The 21,120-nt window shown below is 56.0% G+C and overlaps 15 protein-coding genes across 15 annotated transcripts; 7 read left to right on the top strand and 8 right to left on the bottom strand.

Annotated features, from left to right (window-relative positions):
• Positions 1 to 299: 299 nt before the first annotated feature.
• On the top strand, positions 300 to 4,271 carry SEC8 (Xaa-Pro aminopeptidase; the record flags this gene model as incomplete). The annotated part of the gene is made up of 1 exon (XM_056206928.1): positions 300 to 4,271. The coding sequence occupies one exon, from the start codon at positions 300 to 302 to the stop codon at positions 4,269 to 4,271; it is 3,972 nt and encodes a 1,323-aa protein (XP_056062903.1).
• Positions 4,272 to 4,280: 9 nt separating this feature from the next.
• Positions 4,281 to 5,237, bottom strand: MRPS5 (28S ribosomal protein S5, mitochondrial; the record flags this gene model as incomplete). The annotated part of the gene is made up of 1 exon (XM_056206927.1): positions 4,281 to 5,237. The coding sequence occupies one exon, from the start codon at positions 5,235 to 5,237 to the stop codon at positions 4,281 to 4,283; it is 957 nt and encodes a 318-aa protein (XP_056062902.1).
• A 346-nt stretch (positions 5,238 to 5,583) lies between these two features.
• On the top strand, positions 5,584 to 7,458 carry MVES1_002094 (uncharacterized protein; the record flags this gene model as incomplete). Its single annotated transcript, XM_056206926.1, has 1 exon — positions 5,584 to 7,458. One exon carries the CDS (start codon positions 5,584 to 5,586, stop codon positions 7,456 to 7,458), a length of 1,875 nt encoding a protein of 624 aa, XP_056062901.1.
• Positions 7,459 to 7,560: 102 nt separating this feature from the next.
• On the bottom strand, positions 7,561 to 8,268 carry EFM7 (nicotinamide N-methyltransferase; the record flags this gene model as incomplete). Its single annotated transcript, XM_056206925.1, has 1 exon — positions 7,561 to 8,268. The coding sequence occupies one exon, from the start codon at positions 8,266 to 8,268 to the stop codon at positions 7,561 to 7,563; it is 708 nt and encodes a 235-aa protein (XP_056062900.1).
• A 218-nt stretch (positions 8,269 to 8,486) lies between these two features.
• MVES1_002092 (uncharacterized protein) lies at positions 8,487 to 10,292 on the top strand (the record flags this gene model as incomplete). The annotated part of the gene is made up of 1 exon (XM_056206924.1): positions 8,487 to 10,292. The coding sequence occupies one exon, from the start codon at positions 8,487 to 8,489 to the stop codon at positions 10,290 to 10,292; it is 1,806 nt and encodes a 601-aa protein (XP_056062899.1).
• Positions 10,293 to 10,379: 87 nt separating this feature from the next.
• MVES1_002091 (uncharacterized protein) lies at positions 10,380 to 11,156 on the bottom strand (the record flags this gene model as incomplete). Its single annotated transcript, XM_056206923.1, has 1 exon — positions 10,380 to 11,156. The coding sequence occupies one exon, from the start codon at positions 11,154 to 11,156 to the stop codon at positions 10,380 to 10,382; it is 777 nt and encodes a 258-aa protein (XP_056062898.1).
• A 145-nt stretch (positions 11,157 to 11,301) lies between these two features.
• RIB7 (2,5-diamino-6-(ribosylamino)-4(3H)-pyrimidinone 5'-phosphate reductase) lies at positions 11,302 to 12,108 on the top strand (the record flags this gene model as incomplete). The annotated part of the gene is made up of 3 exons (XM_056206922.1): positions 11,302 to 11,471; positions 11,534 to 11,568; positions 11,615 to 12,108. The coding sequence occupies 3 exons, from the start codon at positions 11,302 to 11,304 to the stop codon at positions 12,106 to 12,108; spliced, it is 699 nt and encodes a 232-aa protein (XP_056062897.1).
• Positions 12,109 to 12,119: 11 nt separating this feature from the next.
• Positions 12,120 to 12,554, bottom strand: MVES1_002089 (uncharacterized protein; the record flags this gene model as incomplete). The annotated part of the gene is made up of 1 exon (XM_056206921.1): positions 12,120 to 12,554. One exon carries the CDS (start codon positions 12,552 to 12,554, stop codon positions 12,120 to 12,122), a length of 435 nt encoding a protein of 144 aa, XP_056062896.1.
• A 95-nt stretch (positions 12,555 to 12,649) lies between these two features.
• On the top strand, positions 12,650 to 13,060 carry MVES1_002088 (uncharacterized protein; the record flags this gene model as incomplete). Its single annotated transcript, XM_056206920.1, has 3 exons — positions 12,650 to 12,834; positions 12,863 to 12,918; positions 13,044 to 13,060. The coding sequence occupies 3 exons, from the start codon at positions 12,650 to 12,652 to the stop codon at positions 13,058 to 13,060; spliced, it is 258 nt and encodes an 85-aa protein (XP_056062895.1).
• Positions 13,061 to 13,130: 70 nt separating this feature from the next.
• Positions 13,131 to 13,471, bottom strand: MVES1_002087 (uncharacterized protein; the record flags this gene model as incomplete). The annotated part of the gene is made up of 2 exons (XM_056206919.1): positions 13,131 to 13,396; positions 13,423 to 13,471. The coding sequence occupies 2 exons, from the start codon at positions 13,469 to 13,471 to the stop codon at positions 13,131 to 13,133; spliced, it is 315 nt and encodes a 104-aa protein (XP_056062894.1).
• Positions 13,472 to 13,541: 70 nt separating this feature from the next.
• MVES1_002086 (triose-phosphate isomerase) lies at positions 13,542 to 14,366 on the top strand (the record flags this gene model as incomplete). Its single annotated transcript, XM_056206918.1, has 1 exon — positions 13,542 to 14,366. One exon carries the CDS (start codon positions 13,542 to 13,544, stop codon positions 14,364 to 14,366), a length of 825 nt encoding a protein of 274 aa, XP_056062893.1.
• Positions 14,367 to 14,570: 204 nt separating this feature from the next.
• On the bottom strand, positions 14,571 to 15,430 carry SSN8 (RNA polymerase II holoenzyme cyclin-like subunit; the record flags this gene model as incomplete). The annotated part of the gene is made up of 4 exons (XM_056206917.1): positions 14,571 to 14,640; positions 14,676 to 15,234; positions 15,264 to 15,370; positions 15,399 to 15,430. The coding sequence occupies 4 exons, from the start codon at positions 15,428 to 15,430 to the stop codon at positions 14,571 to 14,573; spliced, it is 768 nt and encodes a 255-aa protein (XP_056062892.1).
• A 1,816-nt stretch (positions 15,431 to 17,246) lies between these two features.
• On the bottom strand, positions 17,247 to 18,723 carry ADE13 (adenylosuccinate lyase; the record flags this gene model as incomplete). Its single annotated transcript, XM_056206916.1, has 2 exons — positions 17,247 to 18,506; positions 18,535 to 18,723. The coding sequence occupies 2 exons, from the start codon at positions 18,721 to 18,723 to the stop codon at positions 17,247 to 17,249; spliced, it is 1,449 nt and encodes a 482-aa protein (XP_056062891.1).
• A 449-nt stretch (positions 18,724 to 19,172) lies between these two features.
• MVES1_002083 (uncharacterized protein) lies at positions 19,173 to 19,628 on the top strand (the record flags this gene model as incomplete). Its single annotated transcript, XM_056206915.1, has 1 exon — positions 19,173 to 19,628. One exon carries the CDS (start codon positions 19,173 to 19,175, stop codon positions 19,626 to 19,628), a length of 456 nt encoding a protein of 151 aa, XP_056062890.1.
• A 717-nt stretch (positions 19,629 to 20,345) lies between these two features.
• On the bottom strand, positions 20,346 to 20,605 carry MVES1_002082 (uncharacterized protein; the record flags this gene model as incomplete). The annotated part of the gene is made up of 2 exons (XM_056206914.1): positions 20,346 to 20,496; positions 20,529 to 20,605. 2 exons carry the CDS (start codon positions 20,603 to 20,605, stop codon positions 20,346 to 20,348), a joined length of 228 nt encoding a protein of 75 aa, XP_056062889.1.
• Between the last annotated feature and the right edge of the window lie 515 nt (positions 20,606 to 21,120).

Genomic DNA, 21,120 nt, shown 5'->3' with positions numbered 1-21,120 from the left:
TCGTAATCCACCAGCGATTGAGCATAATCCGTTCAAACGTATTCATACCGCGCAAGTACGTACTACCTTTTTTTGTTCATGCACTGTGCTTCAAGTAATGCACCGGAAAGAACGCCGAATCCACATACGCATTAGTTACACAATAGCCTCTACAGCGTATGCACCCTCTGCGCCATGCCAAAAAGCGGAGCGTGGAGCTTGTGTGGAGAACTCGGCCGAACTATGGAGCCGTTGCCGTCGCCGCCGTGGCTTGCCAACGCACAGACAACGTATCGAAAGCGACCAGGTCGTCGTGCACGATGTTGAGACGCGCCACCATCGGCTCGAAAAAGAGACGTGCGCATATCCGGCATGAAAATACAGAGCTTGGCGCTGGCGCAGGTGTCACAGAAGGCCCGATTATGGTGCCTGGCCACAATGCCTTTCCCGCTCAGGAACATGCCTCACGGAATGCAAAAGCCCACGCTCGCGTTTCTGAGGATATGCCGCACACTGCACGCGGAGGATATGTACAGCCAGCTCCGGTACAGAGTGCACCTTTATACGGAATGCAAGATCCACCGGCAAGCGCCCCAATGACTACGCCATACACCCACGCAGGTCCAATGGATTCCATGGGAAGCCCCTCGCCGATCCGCCATGCTCAAGGTCCCCCAATTGCACACGCGCAAGCTCCTCAAGAAGTGCAAATACCGTCTCTTGAAATGAGGGTGCCGCCGAATCATGCTACCCCAGAGCGCTCCACCAACACACCCACCCAGTACCTGAACTCGCCGCAGCATACCAGCGTGCGGAACGTGCCGTCTGTTGAAACAACGCCAACGCCAATGCTTGTGTCATCCAGAGTATCGCCGCAGCCCCCCCTCCAAGCAGCAACGCCGACGCCCAAGGAGCGGCGCAATCCCTCGTCCATCCAAGACAGACCGGTCGGTTCCCTGACGTACGAACGCCAACCTGCCGCTCTTGGCGCGGCGCTTTCAGCTCTTTCTTTTGCGAGCCGTAAGCGCCAGACAGAGAGGATTTTGCGCGGCGGCACGCGCCAGTTAGAGACGAACACCATCATGACGCCGGCGCCGGGCCTTGAGCCTGCCAAGTATGTCAACGCAAGCGACGAGCCCGCATTCCGTGATTTGAATGCAGTATTGCGCAAGCTCAAGGCTGAATGGGGATTTTTACTTGGGGAGCGTTTCAATCCAGTCCAACTTGCCCTTACGCTCCTTCCTGGCGCTCCGTTGCGCGCGCGCCAATCGGAATTCTCTGGGCTAAATTCCTTGATTGAGACTACGCTGCAAGGCACCCTGGATGACCACTATGAGTCCTTTGCCACTGCCATTACCCTCAATTATGGAGTGGCCAACTCTTTGGGCGATGCGCAGACCAACATTACTTCTGCGCGCCAAAAGCTGCGCAGTGCGCGCGATACGCTCGGCGCGCGGCGTGCGGATCTTGTACAAATGTGGCAGCGGATTCAGAGCATCAAGGAAGCGATGCGCGTTCTCGGCCTTATCGAGCAGCTCCGCAGCGTCCCCGACGAGCTTGAGTCGCTCATGTCTGCGAAAAACTTTTTGGACGCGACACAACTCCTGATGCGCTCTTTGCGCCTTATTCAGCGCGAGGATTTGAGCGAGGTAGGCGCGACTGCAGACTTACGTGCCTATTTGCGCTCCCAAGAGCACTCGCTCCTCGAGATTCTTATTGAAGAGCTGCACAACCACTTGTACCTGAAGAGCTACTATTGCGACGCGCGGTGGAAGAGCTACACACCTGGCCAAGAAACGCTACCCGACCCCATGTTTGGTACAGAGTACACGCTGGGCGCCGATGTCGGCGCAACGCGCCCCATCAAGCTCGCGCGCTTTTTGAGCTTTTTGCGTGGCAAGATTGTGCACCACCAGCCTGAGAATGACACGCTTTTGGACAGGCCTTGTGACGCAGAAGCAGAAGATGCACCCGAGACGATTGGCCTCGAATCAAGCCAAAGTCCTGAGAACGACTCCTTCCTTTACATCGAGACGCTGCTGCAAAGTCTTGCGCGCCTCGGCAAGATTGGGTACGCACTAGAAATTATTGCGCAGCGTCTTCCCCTTGAGATCCACCAGCTTGTGGATACTACTATCGACGAAGTCGACCTGCGCCATGATCCACATCGCCATACCATGCGCAGCACAGCAGCGGCCGAATCGGCACTTTTCTCAGCCGCGCTTACAACCTCCTTTTTGGAGGATGGCAGCTCGCGCAAATCCTTTTCGCTGCTTTCTGCCGCACAACTCAGCGAAGCGCGCGGGGGACGTTTTAGCCAGCCGGAACATTCCGCGCTTCAGCGGGACATGGAGACGATGCGCGACTTTTTCTGGACCTTATTTTCCAAGCTGGACGCTGTGCTGCAAAGCTACCGCGTGATCCAAGAGGTAGCGAGTCTCATCTTTAGCCAAGCGGGTCTTAAAGGCGTTGCTGCTGCCGAGCGTGTCGACACGGAGCTTGGCATTCCCGCTTTTGCGCACGTCTGGCAGACCATTGAGCACGAAGTGAGCGCGTTGTTGCGCGACTACCTGTCGGAGGATAGCCAAGACGTGAAGAATGCGGCGCAGTTTGCGCCGCCTGTCAATGCTGTTCTCCGCGCCCAGCGATACGAGCGCGACCGCACGCAGTCCATTTTCCGTATTGCCGATGCGCGCAAGCTCAGCAAGGAGGTGCACAGCATGGAGCAAACCGTCGATGCAGCGCTCCAGCGCTTTGTCCCTGGCCTTATGACGCAGGATGCTCAGCCGAGCGTCGCGACCGACGCGCCGCGCTACGAAGACGAGTCAAGTACGGGCCACCGCCTGCTGGTGCGCCCGCTCACCTTTACCGCCTCGGTTCTCTTTCAGCCCACGCTTTCTTTTATCCAGCGCGTCCAGCTTATTTTGCCGCGCGACGCAGACAAGACCTCGCACGACTTTGGCGGATTTTTGCGCATATTTGTCCAGGACTTGTTTCTGCCTATGCTCGAGGAAAAGGTGCACGCCATCACAGCGAAAGCTTCTAGCGCGCCCGAGGCTTTTACGCCTGAGCCTATGCGCAAAACACACACTGTGCGTCCTGTCGTCCGCTCCGCCACCCAGATTGTCGCGCTGGTCGACAGTCTGTACACGATGCTGCAAGCTGCGCCGCTCCACCGCGCCTCCTATTCGCGCCTGATTTTGCTCACCTTTGTCGAGTATTACGCGCAGTGCAATGCGCGATTCAAAAAGCTTGTCTCGAAGGACATGGACGCAGAGCACACTTCCGGGCCGTACATGACTGCGGCGATCTGGGCGCAAAAGTCTGATTTGTATACCTCGCTCGACGAACTTATTCAGCTAGATCCTGCCGATCTTCGCGCACTCGAGCTGAAAACACACCAAGTCGTGCTGGAGCGCGAATATGCGCAGGGACAGCCCATTTGCCGTGCCGATTTGATCACCTCGCGCAAACGGCACGCCGCCTTGGCGAACCTGCAGTATAGCATTTACTGGCTCCTTGCGCATATTTCGCAGCTGCGAGTCACGGATGCCGACGATGTGCGCGCCAATGTCGACAACAAGCAGCTTGCGCTGCCGTTACACGCCGACCTGATTGCACGCTCCGAAGAGATTCCCAAGCAATTTTTGCTCCTTTCTCGCGTCGTGCTCATGACATTGCGCGAGGAATTGCATTTGAAAACGCTGCACTACCTGCACTTGGCCGTGACAGAGGGCACGTATGTAGTCGATGGCTTATCGCACGAGCCCGATTCCCACGTTGTCGCTCTGAATACCGAGCTGAGTGCGTGCAACGAAGTGTACAAAGAAACGCTTTTGCCAGAGCACCAGGCATTTTTATTTGACGGTCTCGACAAGCTCATGGACGCGATGATGGTCAGCGCCGTGACAAGCACCGGCGCAGTCAACCACCACGGCGTGATCAAAATGATACGCAACATTCTTTCCCTCCAGCAAAATTTGAAAAACATTTTGGCTGTGCCCCAAACGGTCGACTTGGAGCGCAGCAAGAGGCTATGGGAAATGGTGTCGCGCGAACCAGAACAGTGGGTCGCGGCGCTTCATCGTACGGGGCCGACGCACTCTTTCGACGAGTACCGCGCCGCGCTCGATTTGTGCCTTGGCCTAGCGCGCAGTCCAGACCAGGGCCAGCCTGGCAAGCCCATGACGCGTCTTCCAAACGCAGGCACCACTGCAGAGCCGGAGACGACGCAGCAGCGGTACAACGAGTATCTGATCGAACTGCACGAAGTGGCAGGTGTGCCCATGTAGAGCTAGTTACTACCGAAACATGTCTAACTCTTCGAGTTTGCGCCCGCGGCTAAGCTCCATATCGCGGCGCGAGAGTGCGCCTTGGCCTTTGTCGTTGCGGCGCATTTTTCCACGCACACCGCCACCCATGCCGATCGGCGCACTGCCGCCCCAGAGGACCTGGAAGGTGGCTTTGACGACGTTCATTGCGTTTGTCGACCCGTAAATAGCCGCATTCAGGTCCGTAAATCCCGCGGCGCGCGCAATGGGATGAATGACATCAGGGACACGCAGACCAAAACCAGCGGGACGGGGGCGTATGACGACTCTCGTCGCGCTCCAATGGCCTTCGACGGTGGTTTCCACCGTGTTGGACCCGCTCTTTGCGCGGTGGACCGCGACAAGGTCCATATTTTTTGCAGCGGCGTGGAACGCTTTTTTGTTTGCGCGGCCCGCATTGGTATCTTTGCCTTCGCCGTAGCCTACAAGCCCGCGGCCGTTTCCAGCCACCACCAGGGCATACCAGCTTGCTACACGGCCTTTTCCAGTCATGTTCACGACGCGTTTAAGTTTAATATTGTACCGATGCAGCGCCTGCACCTCGGGCGCAGTAAGCGGCGTAACCGAGCTCAGATAGCTTTCTGAGTTGACTTCTTCGCCAGCGCCGCCACTCGCGCGCATCACTGCTTGGATGGCAGGGGGAGGCGTGGGAAAGTGCTTGTCCCCGTCATTGTAAACGGCGACACTGCTTCCAAACGGATTCTGCTCGTCTGGATCCTTTCGCATCACATCGCCTTGTGCGCCATCGAGAATTGGATCGTGTTTTTGCAAGAGGCGCGGGAATTGCTCCAAGTCGATGCGCGAGAAGACCAGCGGCAGGGCGCGCTGCATCGCCGATGCGCTCGCTCCGCTGCCTTGCGAAACACTCTCTTTCTCATGCACATGCACAGGTTCGTCCGCCTTGCTGGCTATGAAGCGCACGCCCATTCCACGCAAGTGCGCGCCGCAGCGCCGAGCCACGCGCTGTACGAGCATAAAGAACCAGCGGCGCCGCAGAAACGTCGACTGCGCATCAAGTGCACGTGACTACACCTGCGACATGCCACCGACGATCTTGGCGCGGTCATCTTCACCGGTATCCAGTTCGGCTGCAATGCGCAGAGCGGACGATGGAGTGCCATCGGCGCTTAACCTGGCCGGCTCTGATGAAAAGATGCTAGATACTCTACCGTCTTCTGGCTGGCGTTCACCGCACTCGCCGTTGCCGCATGATCGGCAGCGATTGGGAAGGGGTCACGAGGTTGCGCAACGGTCGCTGAGCCGCTCGTCCATCATGTCTGAGTACTCTGATAGCGTTTCAGGCTCAAGCCACTCGCCCAAGTCTGTGACGGCTGCGTACCCTATGTGTTCTGCGCTGGCAGCGCCATGCTACGCTAACCCAAACTTGGCTATCCCGAGCAACGGTGGGGCGGAAATGCGCGCTTTACCGTCGCCGCCATTTCCGCGCCAGAAAAGGCCTTCTGTGGAATATGCATCGATGCACGAAATTCAAGGAATTTGCGCAGCCCCGCGGCTCCCCTCAAACCAAGGCGCCCTGGGCTCCCAAGGCTCCGCAGGCCCGCGAACGACATTTTCCACCGCGACTGCCGCCGCGAGCGATCGGCGCACGCAGCTGTGCGTGCGAAACTTGCCGTACAGTGTGCGCTGGCAAGATGTAAAGGATTTGTTCCGGCGCGCGGGTACAGTCCTTCGCGCCGATGTGCGCCTTGTGGACAACCGCAGCTGCGGCACAGGCACCGTGCTTTTTGCCACGGAAGCAGATGCGCTGCGTGCGCGCGATACCTTGCACGGCTACAATTGGCAAGGACGCGTCTTGGATGTACAGCTGGAGCGCGATATGATGCCCATGCCCGCCGAGTCGGACGAGAAACGCGTGGCGCACATGCAGTCCCTGCCCGGCCTTGAGACGCTTCCCCTTCCGCCAACCCGCGTGCGAAGATCGAGTCTGCATGTCCAGCCGCTGCGCACAGATGAATGGAATGCGCCAGGCAATGCAGCGCAACCGGGCGGCGCACCCATGCCGTTTCCCGGCCGCGTCCTGTTCATTGGCAATTTGCCGTTCCACTGCCAGTGGCAAGACTTGAAGGATTTGTTTCGCGCCGCTGGAAATATTCAACGCGCTGATGTTGCACTCAACGCCGATGGCCGCAGCCGTGGTTTTGGCACCGTTCTATTTGCCTCGCCGGAGGATGCACAAAACGCTGTACGACTCTACCACGGCTACGAGTACAATGGACGGATCCTCAAGGTCCACTTTGATAGGCTCGCGAATTTTGCAGCGACCCCGGGCGTTGTTCCGACCGATCCTTCGCAGTACACTGCGGCATTTTCCACCAGTGTGCACGCGCAAGGGCCCCCAGAGCGCAATCATTCAGTGCCGGCGATGGGTCATCTCAATTCAGGGTCGGTATGGGGCGCGCCTTTTCCCATGGACCGCGACGCAGCAACGCAGTCTTTTGCGCCGGGTCGTATTAGTCTCCCGCAGCTCTCGTTTCCCGGACAGGGCGCCTTCGGCGCGTCTCTCACGCCGGGCATGCCGGGTTTCACAATGCGCACCGTGTTCGACACGCCGCCGCTATACCCTCAAGCCATGAGCCCCGGACACAGTCCGTTTATCCCGGACACTTCAGTTCCGCCAGATTATCCATCATTTATGAACCCTGCACCGGGTGCGCCGCTGGGGTACATGCCGCCGCTTTCTTTTGGCGCGCAGGACTTGGCGGGTTTTGCGCACTCGTCAGCTCTTCCCTCTACGCCGCATTGGTCGCAGCCCATGCGGTCGCACGCCGCACAGCACGCCAAAGCCAGCGATGAGCCACTGCATGCGACACCGCGCCCGCCCAACCAGGGCACTGGGGACGAACACGGCACTGGCGAATATCCTTTTCCTGTCGTTGGCAACGCTGCGTCAAGAGGCGCTTCGCCCACTCCGCACGACGGGGGCGAAGCGGTGCGTCCGGCAGGTGCCCAGCAGAATACAAAAGAGCTCATGGATGCCATTGCCAAGCTTAGTGTATCGGGCACTGCGCGCGCAAAGCAGTCGAGCCGTGGGGCGTCTGATTCGCGCACTGCCGCCGAACAGGCACTCTGCCGCCTGCGTGAGAATCTGTCGAGTATGGATGGAAAAAAAGATGCTACGGAAGATTAGATACAATGTATCATGACTGACCGTTTTCACTCGTTTCCCGCAGCGTCCCCACGTGTAAGTATCCAGCCATGAACTGTAGCGCGAACTGTGGTGTCTCCCGCATCATTCGGAAACATGGGCTTGTAAATTGTAAGGCAAGACAGATTCACATACCTCAAGTAGCCACTGCCCTATTTTTTGGCATGCATAGCCGCGTTCCGTGGCCAGGGCAAAAAACTGCATGTCTTTTTCCGCCAAGCTGGGCCGGTGGTGACTGAAGAAGACGAGAATTTGCGGGCGCCGCGCAGCGTCCGTCGTGAGGCATTGGTCGCAGGTAGTGAGCAATGCAGCGTGCGCTTGGTGATTGAATATGAGATCGGACATGAGGATTGTGTCGTACTGCTCAGGCGTGTGCTGCAACAATGCGCAGGGGTCCGCACCCCATATGTAGCCCTCAGCACGTGTTGCGCTGCACGCATTCGCGTCGATGTTGGCGTGCAAATTGTTCATCAGGTCTGGGTCGGGATAGTCTGTAGCGATGACGGTACGTGCACCATGCTTTCCGCATGCAATGGACGGCAGTCCCGCTGCTGCGCCAAGCTCGAGGATTGTGCGGTTATAGACAAAGGTATCTGCACGTTCCAGCATGTAATTTGCCATGGTCGGCGCGGCATTCCACAAATAGTGGCCCCACAAAGGGTGACTTCCGACAAGTTGCAGTTTCACATGTGTCCCATCCACAAGCACCTGCTCAATTTCTGTTGGGGGTGGGGATGCGGGTCGAAAGTCGGCAGGCTCCTCAAACAAGGACCACGCCGCTTCCGCTTCCATGCTCGTGAGGCGCGACGCGCATGTTGGCTCCACATTGCCTCGTGGCAAATCCCGGAATGTGCCGATGGGCGAATTCGGTTGCGTAATCTGATTACAGTGTGGAAATCAAATTAGGCGTGCGATCGCAGGGGTGTTGCTTACTCTTGGGCGCCGACGTATTTGATCCCCGCAGGACGGGTGCATTATTTCTGTGTTGATCGTCAGCCTCCGCAATAATAATGTCTGTTGCAGCGGTAAATCCACTGGTTCAGTTGCAAGGAGGGGGGTCGCCACAAGGTGCCACTGAAGAAGTAATCCAGCCTAGCAAGGAATGGGTACTTCCAGCGCGTGGTAAACCCGGCCGCAAGCCAGCAGCAACAGTGCCGCTTACAGTATGTCGCTTTTTTCTACTTACCCTACAGAAACGCAAAGCACAGAACCGTGCTTCGCAGCGCGCTTTTCGCGAGCGCCGCCATGCATATCTGGCCGAGCTCGAAGAAAAGGTAGCCCGGTACGAGGCGCGCGAAATTGATGCCAATGTCCAAATGCAGCGCATTGCACTGCAGTGCCGTGAAGAGGCTGCACATTTGCGGCAAAAGAACGAGGCACTCGGCGCGCGGTGCGAGCATCTCGAAAAACAGCTGCGTGTGCTCAGCACACGATCGTCTTCGGGCACATCGCCACGTACTCCGCACGACTTGCCAGTGAATACGCCCAAATTGGGACTTATCAAGCAAGAGGATCAAGCGCCGCGGCGGCCCTCCGGGATTCGCCACACTTCTGCCTCCCCTGACAATATGCAAGAGACGAGCGAAGATGAGCCATTTGCACCGCTGCTTATGACCCGCGGCGGCTCGGTCGCTGGGGAGAATGTCGATCTTCGATTCGATTGCGGCTTCTGCCCCGATCAGGGATTGTGCGTATGCCGCGGCAAGGCGCGGCTCGATTTTGACGAAGACGGTGGAAACGTGCCGCCCACGCCTGGCGCACCACTTCAAAGTGCAATGCCTGTGCAACCTGGCAGCGCTGCCGTCCCTCTCTCCCGCAATCAGCTGCGCAAGACAAGACTTTGGCCTACACAAGCAGGATCACCTGGCATGACCATGGACATGCCGATGAATGCTGGCTCGCCCATGTCGCCACGGATGTCTGCGCCATGGGCGCCGTCGCCTGCCGGGAGTATGCGACTTGCACCATCGCCCGTGAGTAGTGTACGCCTTGCTGCATCGCCTGGCGGCGCGCGCATGCGGCCCGTCGTGCCCCGCCCCCGCCCACGACTGTGGTCGATCAGCGAGCCAGAGCAGTCGAAACCGACGCAAAGTCCCAGGAACGTGCGCACGCCAATGGGCTATGCAAGTGCTGGCTCGCCCGGATCTGCGCTGCACCAAGACTACTTGGCCACCGAGGACGATCCTGCGCTGCAGGAATTTTATTCCGCTGTATCGCGCAACGTCAAGCATCCTGTCTCGACGCAGCGAAAAGAGTCTGCTGCAAGTCCGCCCATGGCGATGGGCAATCCAGCGTTGGCACCGAGTCTAGGAGCAAAAGAGAGCGTACCGCAAGCGTTTCGACGACTCCGAAACCACCCCAACTTTACCAAGTTTTCCGGTGGCCTTGAGACACTCGCCGATGTTGTCACGCGTGGTGTATCAGAAGAGCAAGGCGCGAGTCGTAAAACGGCTCCTGAGCTGGAAAAGGGGACAGACATAAAAGCACCAAATGGCGCTGCCGTCACAAAAAGTGCTTTGCAAACCGCAGCGCCCTCGGCAGCCGCAATACTTACTGCGCCGACACCCCCGTCGATGTACAGTCTGCGACGCACAGCACATGCGGAGGACGAAGGGATGCACGAACGCCGCAAGCGCATGCGCGTGAATATGAGCGAAATGTATGTGCGCAGCGAAGCCGTATCCGAGGCGCTTAAAATGCTCGATCGCCCCAAGTCCGACGCATTGACGCAGGAAGACGAGGCTCAGAGTGCCGCATCGCCAAGTGCGGCGAGTGTAACTACGCCCTCGTCTCGTCTTCCATGGCCGCGACGCTAATATTGTAGAACTGGTGCTGTCGTACGACGCACGATGATGAAAACGAAACGACGAGGATGAAATACAGCAATGCGATAATTTATGCACCTATAGACGCGAGCGAGCCTTGAAAATGAGGCGCGGGTTCTCGGGCAGGTACACATCTTCCCAGTGCAGCCCGAGGCCATGCTCGGTAATGTTCTCTGGCACGAAACTAAAGTCCCATTCGCGCTGTGAGCCGCCTTGGAGAAAGCTTGTGTTCCCATTGTACGCTTGCACCCACCGCAACTCGTCCTCATTCGCGCCGCAATTTTCGGCCACATACTTGCTTACACTCGCTGTGCCGGCAAGCACTGGATAGGATTTCTGCTCTCCATAGCGCCCGCCACCGAGGAGCATGCGCCCGAGGGCAATAATCGACGCGGCGTGCGAGACAATCAGAACGCGCTCCACTCCAAGCTTTTTGCAGCGCGCATCGATCCGGCGCAGACACTCATACATACGGTGGTGCAAGTCCTCGACTGTCTCTCCAAGGGGATCAGGGTATAACAGGGGGGTCCACGAGGTATCCACTTGAGGAAAAAAATTCGCGACATGCTCGCCGGATGGCGGCGTCCCATGCGCCCCTGTATTTTCCGGCCACACGGGGGCAAACCATTCCGCGAGGCCCGGCTCAATCACTAACGGGCATTCAACCCCTTCTACAACCGGAATCGCTGTGCGGACACAGCGGGTATACGGAGAGCTGACCACAAGCTGCGGCTGCTCGTTTTTCGGGAGGCTACGGAAAAATGCACCGAGCTCTTTAATCTGCGCCTCGCCCACGGCAGTCAGGGGCGGATCACGCGGTAGATTTCTCTCGCTGTTCAGTAGCGAGGACGACATTCGATGGCCATGACGCGCCGCGTAGACAACACGTAGCATTGCGAGAAGGGTCGCGTAAGCCGGCGGCCCCCGCCGCCGAAGGCCACGTGGTGTTGCAGACACTGCGGGGACGCTCGGCGCGCCTCGGCGCTTCTCCAATTTCACGATGAACGCACTTCCTGCCCACCTGGCAAGTTTCCTTACAAAGAATGTACACATGAACAAGGAGCCATGGGTTACTTTGACATTTGCACAATCGAAAGACGGCAAGATTGCGGGCCCGAACCGCCAACCACTGCGGTTGAGTGGAGACGAAACGATGGCCATGACGCACGAGTACGTTGCATTCCTTATTTACCCAGATTGCGTGCGCGCCACGACGCGATTTTGATTGGTAGTGGCACACTGCTTATGGATGATCCAAAGTTAAATGGTGCGCCACCTCTCCCAACTCACACCAGTACGCCTCGTTCCGTCAGAGCGCTCGCCGCGCCCGGTCGTCCTTGACTTGAACTTGCGCACGCCCCCCACCGCACGACTGCTTACCCATGCAAATGATAGCTCTGGGGTTAAGCCGCTTGTGTTCACCGCGCATCCCATGCATGCGTCGGAGCTGACCGAGTGGGGGTTGCGGCGCCATAATCTTGAGCGGGCCGGAGCACAAATTCGACTGCTGGAGTCAGATGAGCACGGCGTGTTTACCTGGGAGACAATTTTTAACCAGCTTAGGCAGGAGGAAATTACGTCTGTAATGATCGAGGGCGGCGCGAACGTGATTGACTCGTGCCTTGCTGCGCACAGCAAGACGCCGTTCCTGAATGCTGTCATTGTCACAGTCGCGCCTGCAAAAGTGGGCCATGACGGCTATGGATACACGACGCCATTGCCATTGCAAGGCGGCGAGAAGAGCGGGCTGTATTTTGCGGAAGCGCTTGAGGTTGGGCCGGATACAGTGGTTGCAATGCATCCGTAACATGTTGACTACTACTCTTCCGATGTCAAAATACTAGCTACCATAGCAGATGCATCGTTCAAGCGTGCGCGCTGCTCAAATACGCGATGTGAGAGTGTACGTACAGCCTCGGCATCCGGGCATGGCGCGCCAAGCGGCATGCCGGCCAAGCCCGTACTTGCTAGAAAAGTTTGCACAACATTTAATTGCGCATCCAGTCGTTCTAGTGATGCGCTCGCCATATCCCCGTCAGCAGGGTTCGCTAGCGTATAGGTGCTGTCGTGAGCAAGGCTGTATACGTACATGCGCTCGAAAAAAGCATCGCCGGCGCGTGCGAGTGCGGGGAGAATATTCGTTTCCAAAGTCGTCAAGTTTGTATGCAGCAACGCAAGCGTCTCGCCTTGCCCCGCGCCCTGCTCTATTTGCGCGTCTTTTACAGGCTCGGCGCTCAGCCCCGACTCAGGCATGTGCACAGCGCAGCGCGAGAGAGTTCTCGCTCGGGCGCCCGCAGCGCTGCTGACTAAACAGGCGTTGTTGGCGCGCGGCGCTGCTGGCGGTTGCCATGCCGCGAACCGAGGACGACGAGGCGCCGTCGGTGCCGGCGCTGCCGGACTTGCGCACGGAGCAGTTTTTCTTGAGTCTTGCGCGAAAGGATGTGCACATTCCTGAGGTGGCCGTGGAGGAGATGCATAAGCACACGCATACGAATAATGCGACCCCATGGGATAAGGCCACGGGTGTTTCCACGTACGTACTAAAGCCATGCTCACGCCAGCCTCCCAATGGTATACTCGGTTTTGATGGATCAATTTTTTTCACCGCTATGGCAAGGTGTATTGTGGGGACTAGGTGGCGTTGCGTTGGCACATGCGCGGCAAATGTATACAATCGCGAAAGCAAGCCGCATGCGTTCGCCGGCCGCGCGTGCCATCACAATTGGCAAAGGAGCTGAGGAGACCGCTCCGATGCATAGCTGGTTTTCGAATTGGGTTGCATGGCTGGGTCTTTCACGCTTGCTCTTATGATACCCACTATAGTTGTTTTTATGACTGCGTTTCCTGCTTCACCGCCTCGGTACATTCCCACAGTGCACGCAGCTTGGGCGTACACGCCGCAGCAACCTCATCGTCTGATTTTTGACTGTATTGCGAGACACACATGTCGTACGCGCGAATCAGCGGGCCGCAGCGCTCCTTGACCGTTTGCAGCATCGGCACGGCGCGCGCTGCACACTGCGAAAGTGCGCGCTGCGGCTCTACACACTTGGAGGCGTCGCCTTTATTTGCGACAATACATCGCTCGAACGTCGCTACTGTTAATGTGCCGTGCACGTACCGAGCTCTGTGCCACAGTTGCGCCCCACTGCCTCCATCGTGTTCTCCATGGCGGGTAAAAGCGACGCGGAAAATGCGCAAGCGCATTGTGGAGGTCAGTGGTCGTCTGTGCACTGCATCATGCCCAGCATTTCCAGTGCGCCCGTGCGGCGCCGCATCGTTGGTACATCGCTCAAAATGTACTTTGACTACTGTAAGACGCTTGAATATGTACAAGATGTTGTTAGTCTTGCTGCAGAATATTCCGAATGGCCCCTGCTTGATGCAGACGGGGAGCAGTCCCTGGATATGTTTGTTATCCCCGACTTTGTCTCAATCGTGCCCATACAATCTATCTTGCATGCTTCGACGACGCGCTTCTGGGTAGGCGCACAAGATACATTTGATGTGGATACAGGGCCGTACACGGGCGAGGTATCGCCCGTGACCTTGTCCCAAGCAGGTTGTGCGTTGGTCGAAATTGGCCACGCGGAGCGGCGACGCCAGTTTGGCGAGACGGACGAATGGGTGGCGCAGAAAGCAGGAGCAATCGTACGGAATAACATGATTCCACTGGTTTGCGTGGGAGAACTCACCAAGGACGATGTGCGAGCCGCTGTCTCGGAATGCTGGCAACAACTGTGCGGCGTGTTTGACGCAGTGCCTGATTCAGCGGACGTGATTGTTGCATACGAGCCGGTATGGGCGATTGGCATGAAAAAGCCTGCGGGTGCCGAGCATATTGTTACAGTCGCACAAGCGCTTCGACAGCGCTGCCTTGCAGAGCGCCCTCAGCGAAGCGATGCTTCGTTGCGTATCGTATATGGTGGCTCTGCCAAGCCAGGCCTCTATGAACACATTTACCACGCCGTCGATGGACTATTTCTCGGAAGGTTTGCACACGACCCTGCCATGTTTCTCAAAGCGGCACAAGAAGTCTACGCCGCTGGCCGCGGATCTGTGTAAGGCAAGAGCGTTGAACGGTACGCAGTATGCATGCGCTGCAAGCGACGAAACATACCCGCGTAATCGCGCAACATACTTGGGCCACCTTCCGCACAAGGCTGCTGCAATTGGTGCCAAAGCTCGTAGAATGCGAGTATTTCTTGGGTCACACTCGCAATGAGTGGGAGCGAGACATTGAGGCCTGCGAGGAACGCCAAAATGTTCTTACGCGCATTGTCGCCCTCTGGTATCTGCACGTCTTTTCTTTCCAAGCTCGCGTGGATGCACGCCGCTCCTGCAGGGAACAATACCAGTGCCACGTATACGCACGCGACAGCGAGCACGTAGGGTGGGTACCGTAGGGGCAGATCCATACAATACAAATCATTCGCCACAAACCAAGCCATTTGCAGCAGCTGGTTCTCCCGCTCCAGGTCAGGCTTCTCGTCCACGAGCGCAAGCCCGGGCACAGGTGTCGATGGTGATGGCACACGCGGAATCTGGACTGGGTCCGCTGCTGGCTGCATTACCTCGATCACGGCACTGCATGCATCGCATAGTGTTTCTAAAATATGATAGGGATGGAACACAATCAGATCAAATTCGAGCTCTTCCATAAGAAAGAACTCCATCTCGGCCACCATGGGCACACTGTTGGGCAATTCCTTGTATCCCATCTCGGAAAACATCTTGGACGCTTCCGCACACAATGTCTTAATGCGCACGGTCGCTTCTTCAACCTTTGCTGCGAGATAGACACAGGTCGTTAGCACAAGAAACGGATCTGTGCCTGCATACGTATTCTTGCTGTAAAATCGCTGAAAATAAACACTTGCGGTGGATACCACACGCTGCCGTAAATTGAGACGTTTCGATAACATCGCGATCACTGCGATCAGTACAAACGCGGCAACGCACAATGAATGCACCAGGTCGACACGGCCGCCAGCTCGTGGGAGTCGGCGAATCGGCAGTCCATGTCGCGCATAGCTTCCAATGTCGAGCGGTCGAGAAGCCATGTATTGCTGCATAAGCAAGGCTTGCATCACGTACCATTGTGTGGAGTGCCAGTAATTGGCCGCCATGGCGGCGCGTGAAGCGAAGGGGTCTCGACGCGGAGAATGAGGTCGCGAGTGGAGGTGCACACGCAGCTTGTCTTATGCATGCCCAAGAAACGCGGCCTAGGCGAAGGACAGGGCCCCCTGTCGGCCTTTTTGGGGATTGCACGGCGAGCTAAGCGTGCCGCATCTCCGGATTATGCTGAGGAGGAGGAGCAACAACTACAAGCTGCACTCACTGCGAGCTTGGAAGAAGTTGTGCATGTTGCCTGTCCTTTATGCAATGTGGCGTTTGCCGCCGAAATGATCGAGAGTCACGCTTCAAGGTGCGTTGGTCTTGCATCGATTACCGAAAAAGTGCAGGACGGAAATGCAAATGAAGGAGATGTAAATATAACCAAGAAGGATGCACTCGTCCCCGTACGGGAAGCTTCACTTTTTGACAGTCACAATGCAACAACGAACAAGCGCGCTACGAAACACACACCTGGTGAAAAAAATGCACAGGATGCGCTTGACCGCAAACAAAGCTCGAAGAAAAGCACCTTTGTAAAAAAACCACCGCGCAAAGTACCATTTTATAAGGTGCTCGAGGGAATGCCGTTGGCAGTCGACGCTTTCAATTATGGGCAAATTGGTGGGTGTAAAGGCTACTTTCTCACTCATTTTCACTCGGATCACTACGGTGGCCTTTCTTCCAGATGGGAGCATGGCCCAATATACTGTAGTGCTTCCACGGCTCGACTTGTGTGCAAACGACTCGGCGTCGATACGAAATGGGTTCATACCCTCCCGATGGATGCGCCATTTTTGATCCCAGACTCGGGCGGAGTCCAAGTAACGTGCATTGATGCAAATCATTGTCCGGGAGCGTGCATTATGTTATTCGAGGGACACCTAACCGCTCATATTCTGCCCCATGTGTACAAAAATCAGCATATCGGCTCAGCCCAGCGATTTCGCTATTTGCATTGCGGCGATTTTCGCGCGTGCCCACACCATGTCCGACACTCTGCAGTGCAAGGTGGTATAGATCTTATTTACTTGGACACTACCTACCTGCAAGCGAGCCACTGCTTTCCTGCGCAGCCGCATGTGATCGACGCATGTGTAGGAAAAGTGCAAAGTTTCTACTCGTTGTGCGCACCACAGCCTGCTGCGCCGCTTCTTTCGTGGCTAGGGAGGGGACCTGCACGGTCCAGTACAAAAGAAGAAATGCTCGTCCTTGTCGGCACGTACTCGATTGGAAAGGAAAAGTTGGTCAAGGCCTTGGCTCGTACGTTGGATACCATGATATTCTGCACCAATGCGCGCCAATACGACACATATGCGCAGCTCGACGATGCAGAATTACAGCGCTTGCTAACTCGGGATCCTTTACAAGCCAGGGTTCACGTCACTTCGCTGTTCTCCATATCCTATGCTGGTTTGCAGGCGTGGACAAAATCATTGCAGGATCGTGGCATGGCGATTGCTCGCACTGTCGGCTTCAGGCCCACGGGATGGTCCTATCGCAGTGGGAGGTCCAATGCAGATCCCACAATGCCCGTTGCGAAGCTCCTCGCGGAGGCCTTGCCATCCACAATAACACCAGAGTCCCTAGCGCCTACACGAGACAGTACGGATGCCATTCAACTATTCAGTGTACCCTATTCAGAGCATTCCAGCTTTTACGAGCTGATGGCCTTTTGCCTTTCTGTTTCGCACAAGCGCATTATACCCACCGTCAACGTCGGCAGCGAAGCTAGCCGCAACGGTATGCGACGCTGGCTATCTGCATGGACAGAGGCGCAAAAAAAGAAGCCTTTGGTTTACCCGCGTTCGCCATTGTATTGGTAGCTACTTAGACAGAAAGCTCGGCCCGAAGTGAAGACTTGAGTGCATCCTGGTACGGCGCCAGTGCGGGTTGCACCCACTTCAGCAGGAATTTGTCTACCTGCTCGGGCGCACGGCCAACGAAACTCGATGGTTCGAGCAGCTCGTCGAGGCGCGGCACGATAGGTGCAAAGTAGGGGTCCTTGCGGACGCGGTCAATTAAATCGTTCTCGCCGCCTTCTTCCTTGACCACACGTGCTGCTTGGTGCGAAAGAACACGTATGTGTTCGTGGCACTTTTGGCGGTCGCCGCCGTCGCGGACCATGGCCATGATAATGTTTTCTGTGGCCATGAACGGCAACTCGGCATTAATGTGGCGCTTGATAATCGCAGGGTAGACTACAAGCCCTTCCGAGATATTTTGCAGCACTGTGAGGATTACATCTGCTGTCAAGAATGCCTCGGGGATAGACAAGCGACGGTTCGCACTGTCATCCAACGTCCGTTCCATCCACTGGCCGCCAGCGGTCTCGCGCGCATTGTTCAGCGTGTTGCCTAGCCATCGAGCCAAAGCGCATACACGCTCACTGCGCATCGGATTGCGCTTGTACGCCATGGCGCTAGAACCAATCTGGTCCTTTTCAAACGGTTCCTCGATCTCCTTCAAGTGGCACAAGAGGCGGATGTCGGTGCCGATCTTGAGCGCAGTCGCGGAGAAGGATGCAAGCGAGGAAAGAACGTCAATATCGATCTTGCGCGAATACGTTTGGCCCGTGACGGGCATGGCGTACGGGAAGTCGAACAAACTCGTCACGCGGTCGTCCAGCTGTTCGACCTTGTCGTGGTCGCCATCGAAAAGCTGCAAGAAGCTAGCCTGCGTACCAGTGGTACCTTTCACGCCGCGGAACCCAAGATCGTTTCGCGCACGCTGCATATTCCGCAGGTCCCACAACAACTCCTGAATCCAAAGCGTGGCGCGTTTGCCGACCGTGGTGAGTTGGGCGGGCTGCATGTGCGTGAAGCCAAGCGTTGGCAAAGCACGGTACTTTTCCGCAAACACAGCGAGGCGCTCAATAACAACTGCAAGCTTCGGCAACAAAATATCCAGCGCCTTGCGCAGAAAAATGAGGTCTGCATTGTCCGTGACATAGCACGATGTAGCACCGAGGTGGATAAACGGTGCAGCGGCAGGCGCGACTTCACCAAAGACGTGCACATGTGCCATGACATCATGGCGCCTGCGCTTCTCTTCTTCTGCGGCAAGCTTCATTTGACGCTCATCCAGTTTCTGGCGTTAGTAGCTGTGAGGTGCGTACCAAGTTTGCACGCATTTGCTCAATTGCCTCGTCGGGGATGGACAGGCCGAGTTCCTTCTCGGCGATCGCCAGATTAAGCCAAAGCTCACGCCATGTGCCAAAGCGGGTGGCGTTCGAGAAAAGCGAAGACATCTCTTTGCTTGCATACCTGCTGGAGAGCGGGGATTGCCAAGTCTCAAAAGACGACATGGTGGTGTGTGCGAGTCTGCAAAATATTACATGCACACGTGATTTTGGACGCCGGCTCGGCCCCCGTTTTTCTTCCCATCGACATGCACTGCATGGGATAGCGCAAAAGTAAGTTGTAGCCCACTTTTATTCTATGATGAGCAACATGTACCAAGCTCTAGAGTTACTCTGCATTTAATTATGGAGACAAAGTCTACATTACCAGTTTCAGCCTTGTCTGATCCCTCTTTTTTGTGTTTGAACATGCGCTAACGCTACAGATAAATGTACGTGTCAATCCATCACGACCAAAGGATGAAATATTTCCGATGGGCGGACCTACGTGTATGCATCCTGGCGCGAGTCAGCCGTGACTAGTGTACAAAAAGTCAATACGGTCGTGGTGCATACCGCTGAGGATTCATCGGGTGCTGATCTCACTCTCTCATGAATACATACTAATTGGCAGCATGCCCGACTCTCCTGCTTTGTCTGATCCCGGTACTTGCACTGTGCAGCTAACGTCGGATGCATTGATCGACGAGTTCAAGCGACAAGGCCACTTTGATCAAGCACGCAAACAATTGTTTCAAAACTTTCAGCAAAGTGCGCATCATGCCGCATTTTTAGAGCAGTCAGAGGCGTGTATGATGCAGTACGTTGATAAAGAGGCTGATCGCCTTGTATACCGCGACGCGCGGCTTCGGCACGGTGAATTGATGCGCGCATTGGAGCAGTTGCCGCTTTTTACCGAGCTCGTGGAATCCTTGTCAAAGCAAACGCACGACATGGGCACGGATGTGCCCAAGGAGGCGATGCTTGGTGCGCAGGGCCAGATTGCACAGCAGATGCGCTCGCAGCTTGCGCAAATGATTTTTGCACAGTCTTCCGGAAACGAACAGGTACCATCGAACGACCTTACATAGAATGCTCAAGATACCCTACAACTTGTTTTTCTCTTCGCTGTCGCGGCTATGGTCAGAAAGACAGGAACATACAATTGCAAAGATACAGAATTGACGCAATGACGCTCGTCGGACGGTGTAGAAAAACCTTCACCATAAAAGACATGTCCCAAATGCCCGTCGCAGTTTGAGCATGTAATTTCAGTGCGTTTCTGGTGTTAGTATGTGTGGCATACATACCATGCCAAACGACACGTCATCGTGTCGCTTGATAGCGCCGGGGATGGCATCAAAGAAGGCCGGCCATCCACAGCCACTATCGAACTTTGTCGTGCTTTTGTAGAGTGGCGCATCACAGCCGACACAGTTGTACACTCCGTCTTCGTAAAACTTGTTGTACTTGCCCGTACCGGCCATTTCAGTTCCTTTCTCGCGCAAGATGCGAAACTGGGGTCAATTTCGCAGCAGTTCATACCTGCTCGGGGCTCAGCACCGCGCGCCACTCGGACTCCTGCGTCGAAGAATTGTTCTGCATATGAAAGCGTGCACTCGAAAAGAAACGTCGTATCGGTGAAGATGCGATGCGTCCGATCCAAGAAGTGGACATACAGTGGGAACGTTTCAAACGTGCACGCGACGTAATTTAACCACGTGGAAACATTTATATGGCTGAGTGGCTATAGGGAAGGTGTATCTACGCAATGCGAGCATGCGGAGGACGCTAGTGGCTCTCAGGAGCTAATCATGAGTAAAATTCTTGATCTCCTCTTGCGCCTTCTTTTCTGCCGTATCGGCATCGTTCGGCTCATTGGTTGCCACAGGTTGTTTCGCAAGTGGATTGTCGTGGCCTGTGTTACGCTTGAAGTTTTCCAGGTTCTGCTCATATTTCCTACGCGTCAGAGCCTACGATGCTAAACTTACGCTTTCAAATTTTGCGTCTGCGATTGCAGCACACGCATCATCTCAGGATTTTCAAACGTCATTTGCTTGTCGGTCATGGTGGCAATATAACCGTGACAGGTACAGAAAACCCCACTTGGCTCGGGCACATGTGGAGGTGCGTTCGGGCCCACGCGCCTGTGGCGTTGTAGCACGACTACGATGGCGTGGCGGATGCACGAGGCAGCATACCTGCTATGTTTATTAGTATGCAGTCTGCTGCTCTCGGAAGTATTAGCCGCAGAATCCAACGTCTCAAAATCTAGGCCTAACAGTTTTGAAAAAATACGCATGGATGATATTCATGTGCTCACATTTTACGACGATCGCACGACAACGGGGCGCAGATTGAAACCCATTCCACAGCTTACATGTGAGGGGAAATTGTGTAACTTATTTACGCCGCGCGTTGCTCAATGTGAGCATCGCGGCGACGGTCAATGGAAGGTAGGTAATGTGATGCGACTGACAAAAGTGTGATGCAGAAATGCCCATGTGGGCGCGTCTAGGCGTCGTACAAGTCTCTTGCGAAGCTTGGAGTGGTCCTGGCGACCCTTATGTATTGCGAGGCTCT

Source organism: Malassezia vespertilionis, chromosome 4 (assembly GCF_029542925.1).
Source record: "Malassezia vespertilionis chromosome 4, complete sequence".
In the NCBI taxonomy this organism is placed as follows: Eukaryota; Fungi; Basidiomycota; class Malasseziomycetes; order Malasseziales; family Malasseziaceae; genus Malassezia; species Malassezia vespertilionis.
Note: the sequence above shows the minus strand (reverse complement) of the source record. Positions and strands in the feature narration are given on the sequence as shown.